This window comes from Megalops cyprinoides, chromosome 13, assembly GCF_013368585.1.
Source record: "Megalops cyprinoides isolate fMegCyp1 chromosome 13, fMegCyp1.pri, whole genome shotgun sequence".
NCBI lineage: Eukaryota > Metazoa > Chordata > Actinopteri > Elopiformes > Megalopidae > Megalops > Megalops cyprinoides.
Window position 1 is genome coordinate 8,320,374 of NC_050595.1, and position 19,285 is coordinate 8,339,658.

Here is a 19,285-nt window from a genome sequence, read left to right on the forward strand (position 1 = left end):
CCAGCACGCGCGCGCGTGCTCACTCGAGTGCGGCTGGCGGCTTTTTACCCAGCGGCCCCTGCTCTGAGAGCGCATCCGCTTCCAGGCTATCACATCTGTCCATCTGAACTCCCCCGGGGGAGGCTGGTGTAGCCCTCATCTTGGCGCAAGGAGCTCATCGCTCACTGTTTACGCTCTGGGGGTGGTGGTTCTCCAGGTCTGCACAGGAAACGGCAGCACTTTGGATTCTTTCAAGTTCCACCCTGATAAGCGCTTAAACCGCAACGCCGTTTCAGGAGCAGGTCCTGATCAGGCACTGCTGACATGTTACACAAGCACAACAGAAAGGTCCTTGTTTTTCCCCGGCTGTTATTTGCCTTTTTTGTTTTTGGGAGATTACTGCAGCAGTCCTGCCGTTGCGCTTTCAGCGTGTTAAATATAGCACAGGCAGAGAGAAGAGGCAGCAAGTTGCAAAAAGGCAGAAAACAGGAGTCGGAGCAACCCAGCAAGTCCTGCACACGCTGTGTCAGGAGGAGAGAGTCATTATTTAGGGAGTGCAATAGGTGCATCATTGAAAGTATGCTGTACTCACCACCTTTCGGCGTCTTCTCTGCAGGCAGACCGGATATTTGGGCTCTGTGGATGTCCCGTCACAGAGAGCGTGCCGCTCATTTTCTGCCCTCACTGCGGTCAGAGATAAGTGCTCGCACTGCGCTCTCCAGCGAAGACACCACAGTTAACTCTTTCACTGCCACAGTTCAGGAAAAAAACAGCAAACAGATAAGCGCAAATAAAGAAACCAATTAGCCTCATACACACTGGGGGAAAATGAACATGAAGTCATAAATCCCCTTCTTTGTTTCAAATCCTGCTGTCCTACTTCTGGCAATAGCTATAGGTGTTTTTAAAATGAATTCACGCAGATGCTTGTTCATTTAAAACTAGGGGAAGAAGAACAATATGCAATATGCTTCCTCCATCTGGGTAACTTCCTCTAGTATTTGTTGTGGAGTGTAGAAATACTGTATTTATTACCCTGCTGTAAAAACTTTAACCTCTTTGCTCTCACTTCATACATTTCTTTACAAGTTACCCTTTGCCTGCCATCTTGTCATTATTCATTTTGGAATAAAAACAAACATTGATCATTTGAAAAAGTACAGTACCTTTCCCTTCTTTATTTTATCACACTTCTCTGTTGTGTGTTTCTACACAATTTATATTCAGAATTATTGCCAAGATAAAACATTAAATCGTGTTATATGTTAAAAAAAGTTTTCTCATTATTAATGCAGAATGCAGCAGTGTGTGGTTTGTTGTAATGAGAATATTTATAATTATTGGATAAGCAGTTACTAACATTTGACCATTTCATTTCCAACTAGAAACAGGATCACCAAAATAGGAAGAATATTGTACTTATACACAAATACTGTACATCCTTACACCATCGTCTCACCTGTGATGTGGAAATGGAGTGTCCTCTACTGGGCATTTGATGTTATTACAAGATTATGCTGGTCAAATCAAGTCCCCATTTTTTTTTTACCACTATGATTACGACTGTTCTTGTTCCTGTTGCTATTACTGTGCCTACTATAATACTTGTAATGATTAGTGTTATTATTTTGAGGAGATTGAGATGAGACCTTATCCGGGTCAAATTACAGTGCCCATGTTTTGCATGCTACCCATGAAGCAGGTCAGGTTATGTACCATGCATAGGTGGTCCTGCAGCCTTGAGCCTGAGGCTGCTTCCCACACACGGCTTTACTGCCGACACAATTGCAGCTCCACGCTCACTGCTGCAGGCGGACACAGAAGGACAGCAGTGGGTGGGTTCATCTGGGGACAGCATCTTGTATTTGTGATACATCGCTTACAGGCAGGGGGCTCATTTCAGCCCGGCTCAGCCGAAGCTGTAGCTCGTCCATCTTGGATCCTGACCGTGCTAATCTCGTCACACTCCATGTTTCATTAATGATACCCATTCATTATACAGAAAATGTCTCCTCTCAGCTGTGACCAGGCAAACGTAAGCCCAAGGGGAGAAACTCACCCTGGACTCACTTTTAATGCTTCAGTCCTCTGTAGCTCACGGCTAGAATGATGGAGGATACTGCAGAAAGTATCTTAAAACTGCCCTTTTTTTCGATGGAGCCAGAGGGATATAAAGTTCCATATTTTCCTCCACGTTTAGCGCACCCTTTATGCTGTAGTGAGCATAGTTAGGTAAAAGTAAGTATTGCTTAAGGACTTTGTGTAATTTGTACCGTGCTTTTCAACTAGGCTGTAAATTGTTGAGACTTTTAAGGAAGACCTCCATGTGACCTTTAACACAATCTGCTCCACGCTCTAATTGTATCGTGAGTTAGAAGCCACCACTAGATGGTGCCATTGCTCTGGGTAAGCATCCCACCCCTTTCTAATCGTGATGCACGGGTTGCATTAGCCTTGTTTGACATGTCATTTAGTCGTGTCTCTGACTCAGAAATCACAGCCTGTCGTTAAGTACTCTACTTCACATGGAGCTGTCTGTACTTGCCAGGTACACCCGCTCCCAAATGTACAAGGTTTTTCTGGAAGTCACGAGCTTCATTGGAAGCCACCCATAATCACCTGTTACAAGATGCAGTTGATGTCATGCCTTCGTGCATTCATAATGAAGATTTGGGTTAGCCAGAAAGAAAGTATTGGCTTTTCTGTGCTGTAAATCACATCTACTGCAATTTTCAAACACTGCGAGGTGAAACATTGAGGCTGATCATAATCACATGGACATCATATTGCATTACATCATTTCTTGAAGAATGCTTCTCTATTGTCAGTGTATTGCATTGGGTATTCTCCTCCCAGCGTTGTTATAATAATATAGAAATTCCTCTCCAAAGCTGCACAGTTGAAATGATTTGTGGGTCATATTTGATGTTCCGTCTTGAGGGGCTCGACTAAAATCTGGTAGACATTAAAAAAAATTCCAAAATTTCCTCTCCAGATATAATTGTGTGTGCATTTCCTCTGTTGTGTTTCTGGCTCTGAGCAGTGCTAAAATGTTCTTTCATTTCCCTTGTGGATTCCAAAATTAGTTAAGGATGACCACAGCGGAATGCGATAGACAAGTTCATTTCTCTGTGCAGTTGTTCCGGCCCTGGCTGGTGCTCTGGCTGTCCCCACCCTACAACACGCTCGCTCTGTGTGACAGCTCTTGCCGGAAAAAACACAGAGCCATCAGTGCACTCTGGAGGATTTTGCCCCAAGCTCCTCGCTGGGACACACCCTCTGCTCCAGGACAGATAGGGTGTATGGACGCAGCTGCAATCTGGACCACTGGACACCATGCCATACCCCAACCTGTCCACGTTTTTTGAGCGTGGGCTTGGAGGAGCCATGTACTGTCCTCTGTTGCGTGTCTTGACATGGCTTGCTAGCTCCTTTTCACACCTGTTAAGGTTGTGAATTATGAATGCATACCTGTTGTAAAACTGTCCAACACTTACAGGGCACTGATTTGTTCATTTGTCATGACTGTTAGCTGATGGAGATCGGTTTAATGCTCATAGACTAGAGCCACTTAGGAACCATTGTGCGGTTTTGTTCCTCTTCCTCTGAGCTGACCTGATTAGGGAGGTCATTGGTCTGTGTGCCTTCAGTGTAGAAGATGCATCAGACAGAAAGGACCATAATGGCTTGCGTTCTGTGGTTCTTCTTGCTTTGACATTTGTCCCAGGATCTTATCCTTCTCACATGTAATGGCATTTACATCTATTCAGACTTCTGCTTGTCTGTATGAAGAGGGGGTTTTCAGCGAAAAGGAGTTTACTTTGGACCTGTTATTTGCTGCCACCACAACTTGAATATAATGGACCATAACTGACTGTGGTCAGTGGTCCATTATTTTCACCCGCGGAATTTTGGGATTGATCCCTGACAGTCTAGAACAGAGGTTTCCCAGCCTCTCCACAACCAAGACCCACTTAGGGAGCTCAGCATTTCTTCTTCATGTGACCTTTTGTGGGACCTGACATTGTTTACAAAAACACAACTTTGGCCATGTGGTTTGTGTTGATATTTCTCGAAGCGTACAGTACCCCAGTCCTGTTGACTCAGTGAATTCATTGCAGGTGGAGAGAGGGAGCTGTGCATTTTGCCTTGTCTGTCTGTATCCTCCTATGACCCATCACTTTGGGAGCTACTGAATGCTGAAGTATGGAGTAACTTCGGTCAGTGGAGCAGACACTATAGGAAAATAACTGGGGGTGACATCTAGCTAAACTGCGTCAGTGAGGTGTGTAGGGCCAGTGAGGTGAGCAGGTCGTATCTGAGACGACGCTGTGGGAGAGCACACTGTCTGCAGCCAGCCGTTTACGCAGCGCAAATGGAACGCAGGAGCCAGTGTGCCCAGTTCCTGCGTCAGCATCTCCAAAACAATCGGGTTTGTGTGACACCCGCACCCTGCCTCCTGGGTGTCCGACACCAAGATAGCTCATGTACCGCCATCGTGCCAGCCCTCATGTCTACAGCCAGCGGCGGTGAAGAGAGGGATCGCTCGAACAACATGAAATTAGAATCCGTGGGCATTCTCGGATCATTGACCGCACATGAGGGCGGTGACATCATAAGCAAACGGAGCCAGGCTTATTCCATGTAAGGAGTTGGGACGGGAGGCGGAGTTGAACAGCAGGTTCATGCCCAGGGCAGGAGAGTACCGTCTGAGATACAGTAAGTGGGGGGTGACACGTACAGACCTGTCCCTTCTGACTGGCTGGTCACGAGCAATACCAGGAAAAACGTTGCAAACAGGGCAGGCAGCAGCGCTGACAGCAGGAGGCTTGCAGCTCCCTTTGCAAGATTCTCACACCCATTTTTAAAATGTGAACGCTGCTGACACATCGTCCAGGAATGTGGCGCATCAAAATATAATGCAACAAATCAAACACTTTTATGCCTTTTTATGGCATTGTTTGTTTGTATATTTGGCCATCATTCAACTGGTGTACCTCAAGGCATTGTCTTACACAATAATGGAACTGGGATCAGACTTCTGGGTCCCTGTTGAGCTCAACTTTTTCCATAAACTATTCCCACTTATTACAGAAAATGGTGATTGATGGAATCCAGTTGTATCACTCGAAAACGCACAGGCACGTGCATTAACGCACACATGTTTTTGGTGAAAATGTGTGTTAAAATGTGGAAGACTGATGTTTTCAGAGGCATAGTTATTTGCTGACCATGCAGGGGGGAAATACCGAAGACACCATGAACTCAGATCGCTGTTTTTTTCATTACACTAACATGACAAAAATTATTATGACAGCTGACTAGTTTTAAATAGTCTTATAAGCAGTCTTACAGTCTGGAAAGATCTGTATTGTGACTAAAAACATTTGTGTCACAGCAATAATTTGCATGTAGGAAATCTGCATTTTTCAGACTAGGCTTTGCCGTATATAGGTTTGTAGTCCATATTCTCTGAATCAGTGGATTAGTGAGGGAATGTAGGCCTATCAGTTGCATCTAAGGATGTGTGGAGACAACAAGTTTTCATAAGATGTGACTTAGAGTCCTCTGTACCCGGCATTAAAGTATCGGAACCATAGCTCCATGAATTCATTGCTCAAGCCCCCGGCATTCCAGAATAATGCAAAAATATCTTGTCCGCTCTCAGCCACATGTGGTCTGCGACTCTTAATATCCATAACCTGTTTATTTGAATCCTCTCCAGAAGATTTTCATCTAAATAGATTTGGATGGGGAACATTCTTTTGGACTGTCTGGTAATGACTAAATCTTTTACAGCTGCATTTTGGGCTGGCCAAGTTTCTGGTCGCAGTGGCCTCCCAGACTGGGTCTGCAGCATCACGCACAGTGCCCACTGGTGGTGGTTTCAGTCTGAGGAGAAGGAACGAAACGTGGCCCGCTGCACGGATGAACTGCATCTAGACACCCTTCTTGAAATCCATGCAACCAAGGGAAGCAAGATCATCTGCACCGGCTGTAAATTCAGCCTGACCTGTCGTTCCGGAATGTTTATTATCCCTGAGAGCTGAGGCAGCGATGGGTAGCTGCTGGTTGGGGGGGGGGGGCTTCCTTGTAGATTCTCTCATGCTTCCCTCATTGGGCAAATACATTCTTTATTGTTTGTGGATCACTTCCTTCCCTCTTACATGTTACCATGGAGGGACCTTCTCAAGCTCGGTGATGGAAGTTTAACATAGAATACAGACAGTAATATAGAGTCCAGTAAAACATCATCCCATCATTATTTCGTGATCATTTTGGGATGTGATTCCAGCACATTTTTTCCTAAAAAGTCCTCAAGCAGTGATAGACGTGTTGAACTGATTTCATTCTCATGTTTTCTGTTTTAAAGGGAAAATGGAATTCGTGGAAGAGAAATCAACACTGACAGTGTTTATTGAACTGGAGCAGGTGTGTTTTGACGGTCCTTAAACTGTGACCATGGTCCACATTATTCACATTGCTGATGTGCTTCATAAATGAAAACAGCCACTGAGACAGCAGTTTGTGTGGGAAAGATTTAGCCACCCGACTGTGAGGTATTCACAGAACCATTTATTCTTGTCGAGAGGATGTTAAATGCAGATTATTTTTAGTTCCTTAAATCCCATAATCAGAGCTCATATTTGGAATAGTTTTCTTGGACAGCGTACGTGATCATCTATCTGTTTGTGCAAATGGCCATAATCCTACAGATACTTTCTCAAGCCCAAAGAGGTAAACTTGACATTGTAAGGAAGTATTGCAGGCATTGCTGAGGACTGCCAGAGTGAAACTCACGCATTAGAACAGCCCCAGAAACTGGGGTGAACGTGAATTGGTCATTGTTGTTGATTTGGCTATTAAAGTGTTCATTTATAGATTAGTGCTACTGTATATCTGCTGATTACAGAGAACAGCCCAGCAAGTTTCATTGCAATATGAAAATGATTACTGTATCTCCTCAAAGATAATTGTGTTAAACAGATTATCAAATTTGACTCCTTGTAACCTTGTTGATAAAACATTAGTTTTATATATATATATATATATATATATATATATATATATATATATATATATATATATATAAAATGTGTATATGTATATATAATTAGTTTTATAGATAGAAAAAGCAGTTTCTTCTTGGTTTATACATATGTGGGTGTGCTTGAACGACGGGGTGAAAATGTTATTCAGCTAGTGTGATATGCACTAATACCGTACGCACTTGCCAGTCACATTGTGGCCTTATTAGTCACATTTTAGACGCATTTCCTCATTTCTCTGGTGCATCGTGATTCCCGGCCTCACTGAGAGGAGCCGTGCGTCCCCCCTGCAGTCCGTTCCTGCAAATCCAGAAGGATTCCCACTTCCGCCACGTTAGCCCCCCACCCGTGGGAGGGGGTGCTAATCCACCGCTCCAAAAGGCAGCTAAATCAGGAGTGGACCGCCAGCGGACGGCTCTCCAGATGTTACTCAACTCCGCACCTGCTCCTTGTATAAGCCAGCTGGGAATCGGGAGGAAGAGGAGGGGGGGGGGGGGGGGGGGGGGGGGGGGGGGGGGGGGGGGGGGGGGGGGGGGGGGCGCTAACATGCTCACACATACACATCCCCAAAATCGGAACTTCCATCTACGGGTTTCCCCATTTCCCGTCCTCAGAGACCAGTCCTTTTAGAACTGAGGGGGACCCGCCCTGGAGGCGCCAGTGGGCCCCGGTTGGATTTCGGGTGCTAGTCAAATGCTCCTCGTAGGAAGTGGGGAGCCCTGGCCAAGTCCAGCTTGTGCCTCGACAGCACGAGTAATTACACCAGTACTTCTCTGGTGTCTGCTTACCTGCTACAGACAAAACAGGGAGCCTTTCTTTAAAGGGCTGGGACAAAGAAGGTGTTATGCAGGCCAGTGCTTGTCATCGTTAAGCTGATCCATTCTTTAACTTGCCCAGCCAGCACTGACGTTGACTGACTGCCTTCATTCCTCAACAGCACTTCATCTGTAGCAGTACAAAGGTTCTGTTCATTCAAACCAAACTTACTGGAGGTTTTTTTTTTTCTGTTGTTGTTTTTGTAGGGCCCTATTTCTGATAGACAGTTCTGCTGGCTCTCAAAGGCGTTTTCCTGTATTACCAAAAATGACATGAGATACCATCAAGCCCAGAAACGGGAAAAACAAGCAAAGTGCTGACCGGGGCCGTGACTGCCCCATGCCACTTTCTCATTGTTATGGAGTGAGATTAATTTAGTAGTGCGCCGTTCTCTGGAGATGATAAACCCAGGTCTCCCAGAATTGTTTCTCAGGAACTGTAGAGGAAAGGATCCGCGCTTGATGCTGAACAGCATCGTGGTCTGCGCTAAAATGTGATGGATGGGACACTCGTGCAGCGCAGAGTTTGTGCCAGCGGGACTCGGCGTGCCAGCGCCGGAGTGGAAGTGTCCGGGACCCGCAGCTCACCGCCAACAGGGGAAAAGGGCGACCGGCTGGGAAGCCATAAAACAACTGCGGCACGTTACATAAAACACTCGGCTGTCCGAGTCCCGCTTGGGAACGTTTGGACACATGGGGGTTAGCAGAAACAAAAACACCCATAAATAACTGCCAGAGAAAACAAGCCCGATTGAATGTTTTAAGCAGGGTCTGTGTTGACTCTCTGATTCACAGCCTGAGGTGAAGCCCTGTATCTCTGTGATGATGTATCTCAGTCTTACTCTTGGGTCAGTGATACAAGGGCAACACCTGAATCCATCTATTTTCTCTATATTATCATGCACTGTCTGTTTTATGGGTCATTTTGGGTCAATTATCAGCACACTGTAAATATTTCTTTGTGAGGCACACGAGTACATTGGTAATATAACCAGGCAAGTTGATGGTGCCACAGAGACTGCAGTGATCTGTCATATGGCCAGGATGAAATGCAATGCTTCTTCAAGAAGTACAGTATCTGGCACGTGGCTGCACAATAAGGGTAACCTGCAATGGCCTGGAGGTCTTTTTAAGTGAGATTTCTGTGTCAAAAGGTTTGAGAGGCAGGAACAAGTTTGTCTGCTGATTGTTATTAGGAAGCCCCACAAAGTCCACAGTGCTGTTTTGTCGTACAGTGTAATTGAGGATAAGAACAGACAAATGCTGTTCTTTGTGAAGGGACAGCATGTCAGTACCAGGTTTTGTAATAATTTTTTTTAGTAACCAAGGGAACGATCACAAGGACTAACATATCTGAAGGTTGACTTCACTACTGGTGCATGAGAAGATTACGACAGTTCAGTATTACAGAAGCACCTAGACAGCTATTTGGGGGAAAAGAAATTGGGAGAGAGTGGCGTGAGAAAAATGCACATGTAAAGCTGCATGCAAAAATTTACTTCTACTCTACATTCACAATTATACTATTTAGAACAAACTGTGAACCAAATCCGGCAAGCACGGGGCAGAATAGGTTGAATTCTGAGTATGACAATGATTACTTTCATCAGATAACAGTGGTGTGATTTTATTCCCTTTGCAATGCAGAGCTGTAAAATGATTTTCCTGTTCTTTTAAGTCATACTGCGTTTGAGGTCCCAAGATCCATTGCAGTCTCAGTTGTGTCAAAGAGTAGGGTGCAAAGTATTATTCTAAACATTTTGTTTCATTTAACAAAAATGTCCTTCACTGAATCTCTAGTAGCAAAAAAACATCCTTGTGACTTTTGACTAATAGTTAATGTCCTACTAGCCAATAGCTCAATTTTTGTCTGAATATAAATTATGAATCACTAGATTGAGCTTATGGGTAAAGACAAAAGGAGACGTGAGAAAAGTGCAGTGTGATACTTTAATTTTGCATTTTGCAAAAATGTCCTTCCCTGAATCACTAGTAGCAAAAAACATCCTTGTGACTTTTGACTAATAGTTAGAAAATGTCCTACTGACTTTTGTCTGCGTATTAATTGTGAATCACTGCATTGAGCTGATGGGGTAAGACAAGAGGAAACATGAGAAAAGTGCAGTGCGATGCTTTAAGTATGCATTTTGCAAACCCACTGCATGAAGACAACAGATGTCATTGAATCCCTACAAAATAAAAATGGTGGTCAGTTAGGTCCATAGCATGTATAGTGCAAATGGTCCAAGGAGTTTAAATACATTTGCACATTTTTCCCTCAAAGACAGTTCCCTTGTAAAGTCATCTCACAGGGTTCAATAGCATGTTCAAGTACTGTTTATTTTCAGAAAAATTAGTGTCACCACAAAACAAGACATAAATAGAAATTCTCTGATAGTTCTCTGGTGTCAGTTTTTTCTTCCAAACAGCAGGATCAGCTTTAAGAAAATATTCCTCCAAAAACAAACTGAATATTGCTCTTCTCAATAATCTACTAGGCATTAAGTACAAGCTGAGCCCCCTGGGGTAAGATGAAATACTTATCTGCTTCTCTGCATATTAAACATTATGGCTCAATGTCAGTTTCAGCACAAAGAAAACATTGTTTACTTAGATGTAACAGCACAACAAGTAAGATATTAAAAAAAGCAAATCTTAAGTCTTTTAATTTTGGTTAAGGTTAGACAAAAATGCCCTGTTCAATAGAAATGTATAAAAAAGTATAAAATGCTACAGTATGGAATATTTACATATGTAACCATATGATAAAAATCTTGACCAAGTTTTAAGTAGAAGTCAAGTTATGCTTTTAATTGAAATTTTAATGTACAACACTGGGAAACAAGGTTAAAAGTAAGTAAATTTACATTTACAAATACGTGCTGGGGAAAAAAACTAAATCAGTTATTGAAATTAAAAAAATATCAAGACAAATGCCAAACTTAAGTGTGCAAAGTTTTTTCCCCTCTACTTAAATACAAAAAAACTGTCATATGTACATAATTATAAAGCAATCCCTTTGCCTAACTAGTGTTTCTGTAGTCATCTAAAACCTATGGAATGCTTATTACGGGTTTAAGTGCAAAACTATTGCCATGTTATTTAGTGCATTTATGACAGTATTTGACCTTTTTGGTGGTTCATACTTCTGTGTTCAACAAGCAGCAGTATGTTTCTTTCTTCCCTTTACTAAAACATCGACATTACTTTTCCTGAATTGTTTTTTCCTTTTTTTAGATTGAGTTCAAAGTTTTAAATGGCCAGTGCTACTCCTTTTAAGTATTTCATGAACAAGTCTCTGCAGTTAGTGCAATCCACCCGAATGTGTGCTCATGCCCCCTAGAGGGGGTGTTGATCCTGGCATGTGGAGGTGTTTGGGCATGATTCAGAAGAGCCGTCAGACACTGCACCACGCCTTGTCTTCCTCTTCTGGTGATGCCTGTCCAGGGGCTGGGTCACGCATCCGAGATGCAACTCTGGATCTTGTCTACCCACTGCTGAGCGCTCTGAGCATCCGAGGCACAGAAGTTGTATACGCGCTTGGTTGTCTTGAGCTGAAACGACATTGATGTCCACATCAGAGAAGCCATGTTTTCGTCAGGAAAGGTTGCCATGTGTGGTTAAGACAAAGAAGCTGTTCAAAGAGTGGGAGGTTGTGAACTTCAGCGCAGCGTACCATGTGTTAGATGTGTGCAGAGGGGGGGAAAGGTGTACACTCACATCAAAGAAAGCCTTGTCACTGATGTTTTTTGGAGCCCCCATGGTGGGGGAGGCAAGAACAACGGATTCCACTTCAGCCAAGTCAATGTGGCCCTTGCAGTTGGTGTCTTCGTCTGTGTCGTAATACCTCATCTGAGCACAAAAAGCAGTAAATCAATACCAGTTCAACATAGATTAGACTAGATTCAGACCAAATAATTGCGCTTTGCTTTACTTGGTGTTTGGTGTTGTCCAAAACAAACCATCGACGTTTCCACCCTTTCAGCAAAGCTCCTCGTTTAAACAGGACACCCTCAAATGACCTGAAATTTAAAAAAAAATAAATATAAAAATTCATCCATTCATCCAAATTCTGTTTCTTACATAAATGTAACATAAATCCTCTCTTTTTGCTTTCATTTGACCCCTCCTGCAACGAGATGTTATATGCTCATCGGACTCCTTCATTAGGCTCCCTTCTCATTTGAGGTGCCTACTCATAACACTTAAATCATTCCTTATCTTGCATTTTAATAGAGCTGTACTGTACAGTACAGATATTTGTTACAGCACCACTTCTGTGGTCAATATGGCACATATCATTATTGCACTGTGCAACCAACTGATGTCCAGATGTGGTCTGTCCTTTCCTGTTGTTCATATGGCCTTATCACATGCACTTAAGAATATATGAGATTGTCTGCCAAGCAACTAGAAATACATAGTGGTGTTGCATGTTGGTGTGTATGGTCTGTGTGCTCTCTGGTTATGGCCCCTACCGGTTGTCCTCACTCTTTGGAGTGAACTGGTTGTAGAGGGTGGCTGCTCTCCTGTTCACCCCGTTTGAGGCAGCAGGGCCACCATCCTCTCCCAGGCTGTGGTCAGGCAGGTGTAGCATGGAGCGGCGCTGGTAGGCCTGCAGGTTGGAGGTGGGTATCAGGCCAGAGATGGCCACAGACTGTCTGTAGAGCTGCAACATGGACAAGATTCGATATCAGAGACCTGGGAGGGGGCGTCAGAAAACACGGCTATAGATCACTGTAGATATTGGGAGAGGCAATAGCCCTTGGATGGCACATTGGAATGTTCTGAATGTAAAATGAGCTGATCCAACATAGCTGTTACTATTAGTTGTGCACAAAAGAGGGATGTTTAGCTTCTAATCACAGTAGTTATCAACATAAATACAGGTGACCCTCGCCAACTGTGGATTCACCAGTTATAGTTTCACACGTCTGCATCACGCTGCATTCTATTTATGGCTTCACTTCCTGTTCCTGGGCTGAAGAGCACCACACCAGTGCCTTCACTCTTGCTCTTTTCACATTTTACTACTTTAATGCAAATAAACATATTACGAAAATAAACATTAAGCAAGTTTACTGCATTGTTACATTTCTTTCATATTTGTATTGTCACATACATTGTTATATTACAATTCCATTACTATTCCTTTGCACATAAATCCGTTGTCGGTAGGTCTGTCTAATTGCAAAGATATTTAGAATGTATCTGCTGTAAATGGGGAAGATCTCCTATATAATATGGATTAAAGTGAATGGAGTTAGGAGAGTGTTTTTATCAATCGGTACTCACACTGCTCTCCTGCTTCAGATCCTCCTTAATACTGGCCTTCACTTTCTCCAGTGTGACCTGCCACTGCTCTGAGGACTGGTGCAGCTCCCCCTCCAGCCTCTCAATGTCCTGAAATCAATACACACGTCTTTAGCGAATGATATACTGAGGAACAGACTGTGCTGCCCCCGTTAGCCTCTACCTTTTACCTTAGGGATAATTACATCCTATAGAGTAGAATGTACTCTGCTCATTCAGACAGGTTCATTTCCCAGAAACCCGTCTGGGTCTCAACTCACAGCAAGCAGCTTGGTGATGGCATCGGGCTGGGCACGGTCCACGCTGCTGTAGCATGGCCACACAATCCTCCTCTTGCTGGTGGCGATGCTGTCTACTTCCTCTGTGCTCTCCGCCCTTCCAGCAACCATCCTCCAATCATAGGAGGGGCCGATGGACAAAGTCTCCCCAGTGAAATAGTCCCACTTGCTCAGGTTGGGAATGCTGACACAGGGCTTGAGCACCGGCTGAAGCACATACAAACCAAAAGATTGAAAGAAGGTCAAGTAAATGCTGGTACGTTCTTTACAGATACGCAAACCAGATGTAAATACCGAGATGAGAAGCAAGTTAAGAACCTCATGCTCTGGGTCATCTTGACAACTAATACCTTTTTGATGTTACAAGAAGATGCGTGAGAAAAAAAACACATTTGAAAGATTGTGTTCCTTTCCCGCTGTTTCCAGAATTCTCCCAGGCTCTCCAGAGACCAAAGAGATGTGGCTGGTATCACAGAAGACACTGGGGGGAAGAACATACCCTTTCGGGGCCTGCCAAACTCCACATGCTTCTCTGATCACTGAATCATTCACGCGCAGAAGCACATAAACACTGCATGTTCATCCAGCTCGGCCTTTTGATTTACAACCTCTGGAGTATGGGTGAAGTGACTTCTGGGCCAGCGGCAAAATGATTCAGAAGTTCATCTGGACACCATCCCTCCTGAGATATCCCCTGATGGTTCTTCTCTCTGGACTTACTTTGATTTTGAAATTTGCACCCTACAGCCTCAAAGAAAGGTAAACCTCGGCTATGTTTCACTCACAAACACCAGAGTACCACAGTGAAAATAACACCACAGATAAAGAAGACAGCATCACAAGCGACAGCATCTCAAGACCTGCAAAACACACTGATGCCTACAGGTCCTCAAGAGTTGAAAGATGTCTTCTAAGACATATGTTTATACTATCATTTGCTTCCATTTTAATTGCCAGTGGAAAGCCACTTTATCACTTTGAACTTAAGAAAATTATAAATTTTGTTTAATTTGTAAAATTTTGTTTTTGTCTAATTGCTTACTTTTCAAATAAAAAATCTTGAATGGCTTTTCAGAACATTCAGAGTCCTTAACTGTTGAGTGTGGCTGTACCACTCACTTTGTACCTAGAGTTCAGAGAAGCAGGCTTGCAATGCAGGTCTTTACCTCAGACTCAGAAGGGCTGTAAAGGTAGTTGAAGAATAGTGGGCTTCTCCTATGTATCCTGCTAATGCAGTCCCAGAGGCAGATCCCTTTCTTGGCCTGCTTGTCTCCCTTGTCCTCAAACAATGTGCCTTTGAGTAGAAAATACAAAGAAAAGCTGTTGAACATAACCGGATACTGCACAGTTTCAGTAAATAAATCTTAGATAAAGGATGTGAGCCAGGACTTTTCCCCAGGTTAAGAGAAATCCTTAATACACCTCTAAATTTCATACAAAACCTACTTGAATATGCAATTTAAGCCACGTGAAATAATTACCCAAGCTGATCAAATCGGCAAAATTTTGGCAACATGCAACTTTCACTGTTAAAATTCCGTGGTTGGTAGGTGGAGGGACTTACCATGCTCTAGGCGCTCATAGTCAGAGTCCAAGAGGAAGTTCTTGAAGCGGTTTGACACATAGTGGTATGCTAAAAACTTTAAGTAATGCTGATTGAACTCAAACTCCAGGGGGTACTGGTTGTGTATCTGGAATGAGAAGGTCAAGTGACACGTTACCAACAGCCTTCCGGGTTCCTTGGAGCAGCATGACTGTTATGACTACAGATGATTTAGCACATACGCAAACCATTAAAAAATGGCGAAATAGAGACTAAAGTGCAAAGTTCTGTGACATCATTCTGCAGAGCAAAAGGCAGCAGCATCTTCCAACAGTTTGCAGTGGGCCAAGCAGAAGACTTTTTTTCCCATAGTTTTCACATTTGGGCCACCTGGACCTATTGGCAAAAACAACAGCTGTTTCTAGGATGACGACCTTCTATTTTTGGACCCATCCGATTAATTTCATTTGTTTATCTCCACTTCAGGTCTGTGACCGCGTCGGCTCACCCTTGGCAGCCGCCGTTTCGGTTTCAAAAGACAAAGGGAGAAACTATGCGTTGATGTAAGTGCATGGGGCTGGGAGCAGGGGGACCCAGGAGAGACAGAAAGCACAGTTAGCACTTCATTGTGCTCACAGTTCCTGTGATTTCGGCCTCCCTCCGCCTCCTTGGAAAGGAGGAGAAAGTGCTCTAATCCCCACAACGGCAATTTTCCACGTTCCTTATTTTAGCGCATAACACGCGAAGCAATGGAAGGGGACGGTGGAGCGTGTGAGTTTGGTTAGCTGCGCTTAGTGAGAGCTGTTGGACCATCTGGAGCTACAGTAATTCAAAAAATTCCCCCCAGAGTGCAATGCTGTATCTAAACTGCTTACCCAACCTGAGGATTGCACAGTGCAAAACTAAACGAAATGTATCGATAATGACAGCTGTGCCTTGCCCCCCCCCCAACACTGACTCCAAGGATCATAGAGTATTCTTCCCCTCACTGCACTCTAGAAGAATGTGATGACTTCATGGGGCAAGCACGGCTCCAGTAGGGATGGGTGATAATGGGGTGTGAGAGAGAAGAGGCAGGGAGGGGGCTGCTGCTGCTTGCCTGGTGCACGCAGTCCAGGAACTGCAGAAAGATGGGTGTGAAGCCGCTGCCCTGGCTGCTGGGGGTCAGGTTGCTGCGCTGGCTGAACTTGTGGCCGAAGGACAGCCACTCCTTCTCCAGCAGCACCTGGAAGCCCTCCAGGGTCCGGTAGAAGGGATCGCTGAGCAGCTGGACCAGGGACACCACCTGGGCAATGTGAGAATCACACAGTGCAAGGTAAGCGGCTGGATCACCTGTTGCAGCCTCTTTTCCAAGCCCTTTCTTACAGCAACTCAGCTTGGCCAGCCCTGGTGAAGACCACAGCTTCTGCATGTCCTTCCTGACTCTGTGGGACCAGTAGGTGGCTCTATCGACCCCCTCTTTCCCTGCCTGCTAGTTGAGGAATTCCCACAGCAACATTCTTCTTGTTTTTGCTGGATGGCAAGCAGAGCTCCTGGTTCAGCCTGCTGTGAAGCAACCATGGCTGCTGCTCTGTGAGAGGAAATGGGTTGCACACAAACACACCTGTGCTGGGTTGTTTCCTACTGTCAGTGGACAACCCTCAAAGCACATGGAGACAGAAAATTTGATCTTACAAAGTGCAGATGTGATTAAATATGAATCTGAAATCCATACAAATGAGGAACAACAACTTCACATAAATGTAAAAACTATAAAAATCAGCCAGTCAGTTAATACTGCACAAACTGGAGGCAAGCGAAAGCCCTCATTCTAGTGACACCCGCACACACTCTACAGGTTAATCGTGCCAAATCTGGGAATGAAGCTGTAACCGTAGCTTTGGAATTCACTACATGGCCTTTTTTTAAAATGTTATATTCACTGTGCTCTCCAACAACGGATGCACATGCCATTGTGCCCTTTGGCAGTAAACTCGTAAAGATGATCTGGTTTGCTGGCGTCACCTGAGTTGTGATGTCCCATCCATCTTCGAGGCTCAGCATGACTGAGGACCCGCTGTCCAGCAGCTCCACTAGGATCAGAGCCAGCTGCAGGATCTTGTGAAGCTGGGGAGGATCGGGTCACAGACACAAAACAAAACAACGCACTCTCCAGTTACTCCCAAAACATCAGGGCGGGGGGCTGTCAGACTGGTCACTGGTTCTGCGGTTTTGTTATTATTTTTGTCTGCAAGAGATGGACTGACTTCAGAATTGAGGCTCTTGAGTGCCTTGGCAGGAATTCCACAAATATGTTTGTACCATGTGACACTACAAATGCTAAGAGATGGGAAAAGCAAGCTACTTGACCATTTTCCCATCTGCGGGGACAGTTTCTCAAGGGAAAGCTGCAGAAAGTATGAGGGAACCTCACTTTCAAAACAAAAACAAGTTCAAAGCCCGACAAAGGAAAATGGCGAATAACCGTCCGTGGGTCTTTCACAAAGTGGTCTTCACAGATGTGGGGGTTGATGTTCATCGCACTGGAATCACAGACAGTAAGCAGGGTCTTAGCACTGACCTGGGTGATCCACTCAGACTCCTCCAGGGCCTTGAGGAATGTGTCCTGGCCATCAGAGGGCGGGGAGCTGGGAACACAAGCCCGCAGCAGCTTCTTGAAGGCCCCTTTCACCTGCCGGGTGTCAGCGAAGTCCACTGGCACCAGCTCGCAGTTCAGAGCCATATCCATCTTGAAGCCCTTCTCCCACAAGGAAATGTAAACAACATTCACATCATATCAGTACTCTGCACACTCACCACCAAAGGAAATAATGCTGAGTGACATACAACTTGTCTTTTGACCATATGACACACATGTCAGTCTGAAAGGCTGGACAGCCCAGTTTGCACTATATAACAGGACAATTACCAAACAGGTCACATTTGTTTCTTTATGTCTGATACATGTAGTTTATAATGAAATATATCATTTTTGTAACTGCATTATAATAAGTAGGTACAAACAAATGGGTATTACAAAATAGGTTTGACAAAAAATTACAAGAATGGGCCACTGAGCCCAAATCACCAGAACACTATAAGGGTTTCCACTATGAATCCTGGTAAACTATTCCAGGCATACATAACTCAGAATGAAAAAATACTTTGTCAAGTTCTCTGATCAGTCCTTCACAATCCTTCTGAAGACGACTACACAATACTGATCTCAAATGATCTCATAAGTGCACAGACTGTTAGTGGATAGGAACAACCCATGGACTGTCCTTCATTTGGAGGCTAGATCTCTAACCAAACTGTCCAGGGCAGTATAGCCTATGTCCTGTCCAAAAACAGAAACAAGAATCTCAGGTTTTCTGCTCAAGGTAACCCACAGTGTCAGATTTATAAAATGTTTTTTAAAATTTCGTTTGACTCAAATAACATCTCTTACTGAAATAATACTTCAAATCCATGCAATCACATAAATGATTGACTGTGACAGAGACTAGGATTCAGAAAAAGAAAGTTATGGAAGGGAGAACACGACACGTCAGAAGGAATTGCATCTGAACAGAAAGCTGCTGCTTTAAAAATGGAAAGCTGCCAGTGGAGGCAGCACGTACAGCTGGTAACCGCAGCACTTTCACATTTATTTAAAAATCCTTCCTGCCAAAGAAAAGAGTATCAGTTTCACAGTCAACCACACACTGTGCCACTCTTCCAACAAATGCATAAATTGTATATATAGTTACTGACAACTGGGAATATTTCGACCAAAGTGGAGAGATTTTTTTCTACAACTCTAATATTCATTTAATACTTTCAACAATGTGGGAGTAAATCGGAAAATGACCATGTTTTAGATGTTTTGGTCAAGAGTTCTTGATCGGTTTGATGGTCCATAGCCAGCTAGTGAAGAGTTCTGTCCAAGTACTTTCAACAGTGCATAGAAGTGATAAGAAACACAACATGGAGCAGTGGTCCTACAAGCACAGGCCATGGCTGCTACACAGCTCAGTAGACTGGTGGCACACTGCTGGACTGGGGAAAACATGAGCATTTCCTCCTTACTCTGAGGTGTGACTTCTCCCCGAAGATGTAGAAGGCTGCCTGCTGTTTGAGCAGCTGGGCCTGCAGGCTCTCACTGCCAGCAGGGGGTGTTGCATCCTTCCCTGCCAGCCTGGCCCCCACCTCTGTCGCAGTTGCGTTGTGACTGAAGCGGCTGCTGGAGCGAAGACTGGCCCACACACCTTGGAAAGGAGATTGTAAGTGTCATTACAATGCTACAGGCCTACATTACCATCCAGCAACTGCTGAGCTATAACACAA

At 44.2% G+C, this 19,285-nt stretch overlaps 1 protein-coding gene across 1 annotated transcript in view; it reads right to left on the reverse strand.

Moving 5' to 3' along the window:
- Positions 1-10,668: 10,668 nt before the first annotated feature.
- The window catches only part of sbf2 (SET binding factor 2), a 111,882-nt gene continuing 103,265 nt past the window's right edge, over positions 10,669-19,285 (reverse strand). Inside the window, exons 31-42 of the mRNA XM_036543284.1 lie at positions 19,028-19,206; positions 17,538-17,714; positions 16,982-17,083; positions 16,077-16,262; positions 14,999-15,125; positions 14,601-14,728; positions 13,417-13,641; positions 13,139-13,246; positions 12,322-12,512; positions 11,778-11,865; positions 11,564-11,695; positions 10,669-11,397 (exon numbers count right to left, since the gene is read on the reverse strand). Coding sequence (XP_036399177.1) covers positions 11,299-11,397; positions 11,564-11,695; positions 11,778-11,865; positions 12,322-12,512; positions 13,139-13,246; positions 13,417-13,641; positions 14,601-14,728; positions 14,999-15,125; positions 16,077-16,262; positions 16,982-17,083; positions 17,538-17,714; positions 19,028-19,206 — 1,742 coding nt within the window. The 3' untranslated portion in view covers positions 10,669-11,298. The remainder of the gene's footprint in view (positions 11,398-11,563; positions 11,696-11,777; positions 11,866-12,321; positions 12,513-13,138; positions 13,247-13,416; positions 13,642-14,600; positions 14,729-14,998; positions 15,126-16,076; positions 16,263-16,981; positions 17,084-17,537; positions 17,715-19,027; positions 19,207-19,285) is intronic.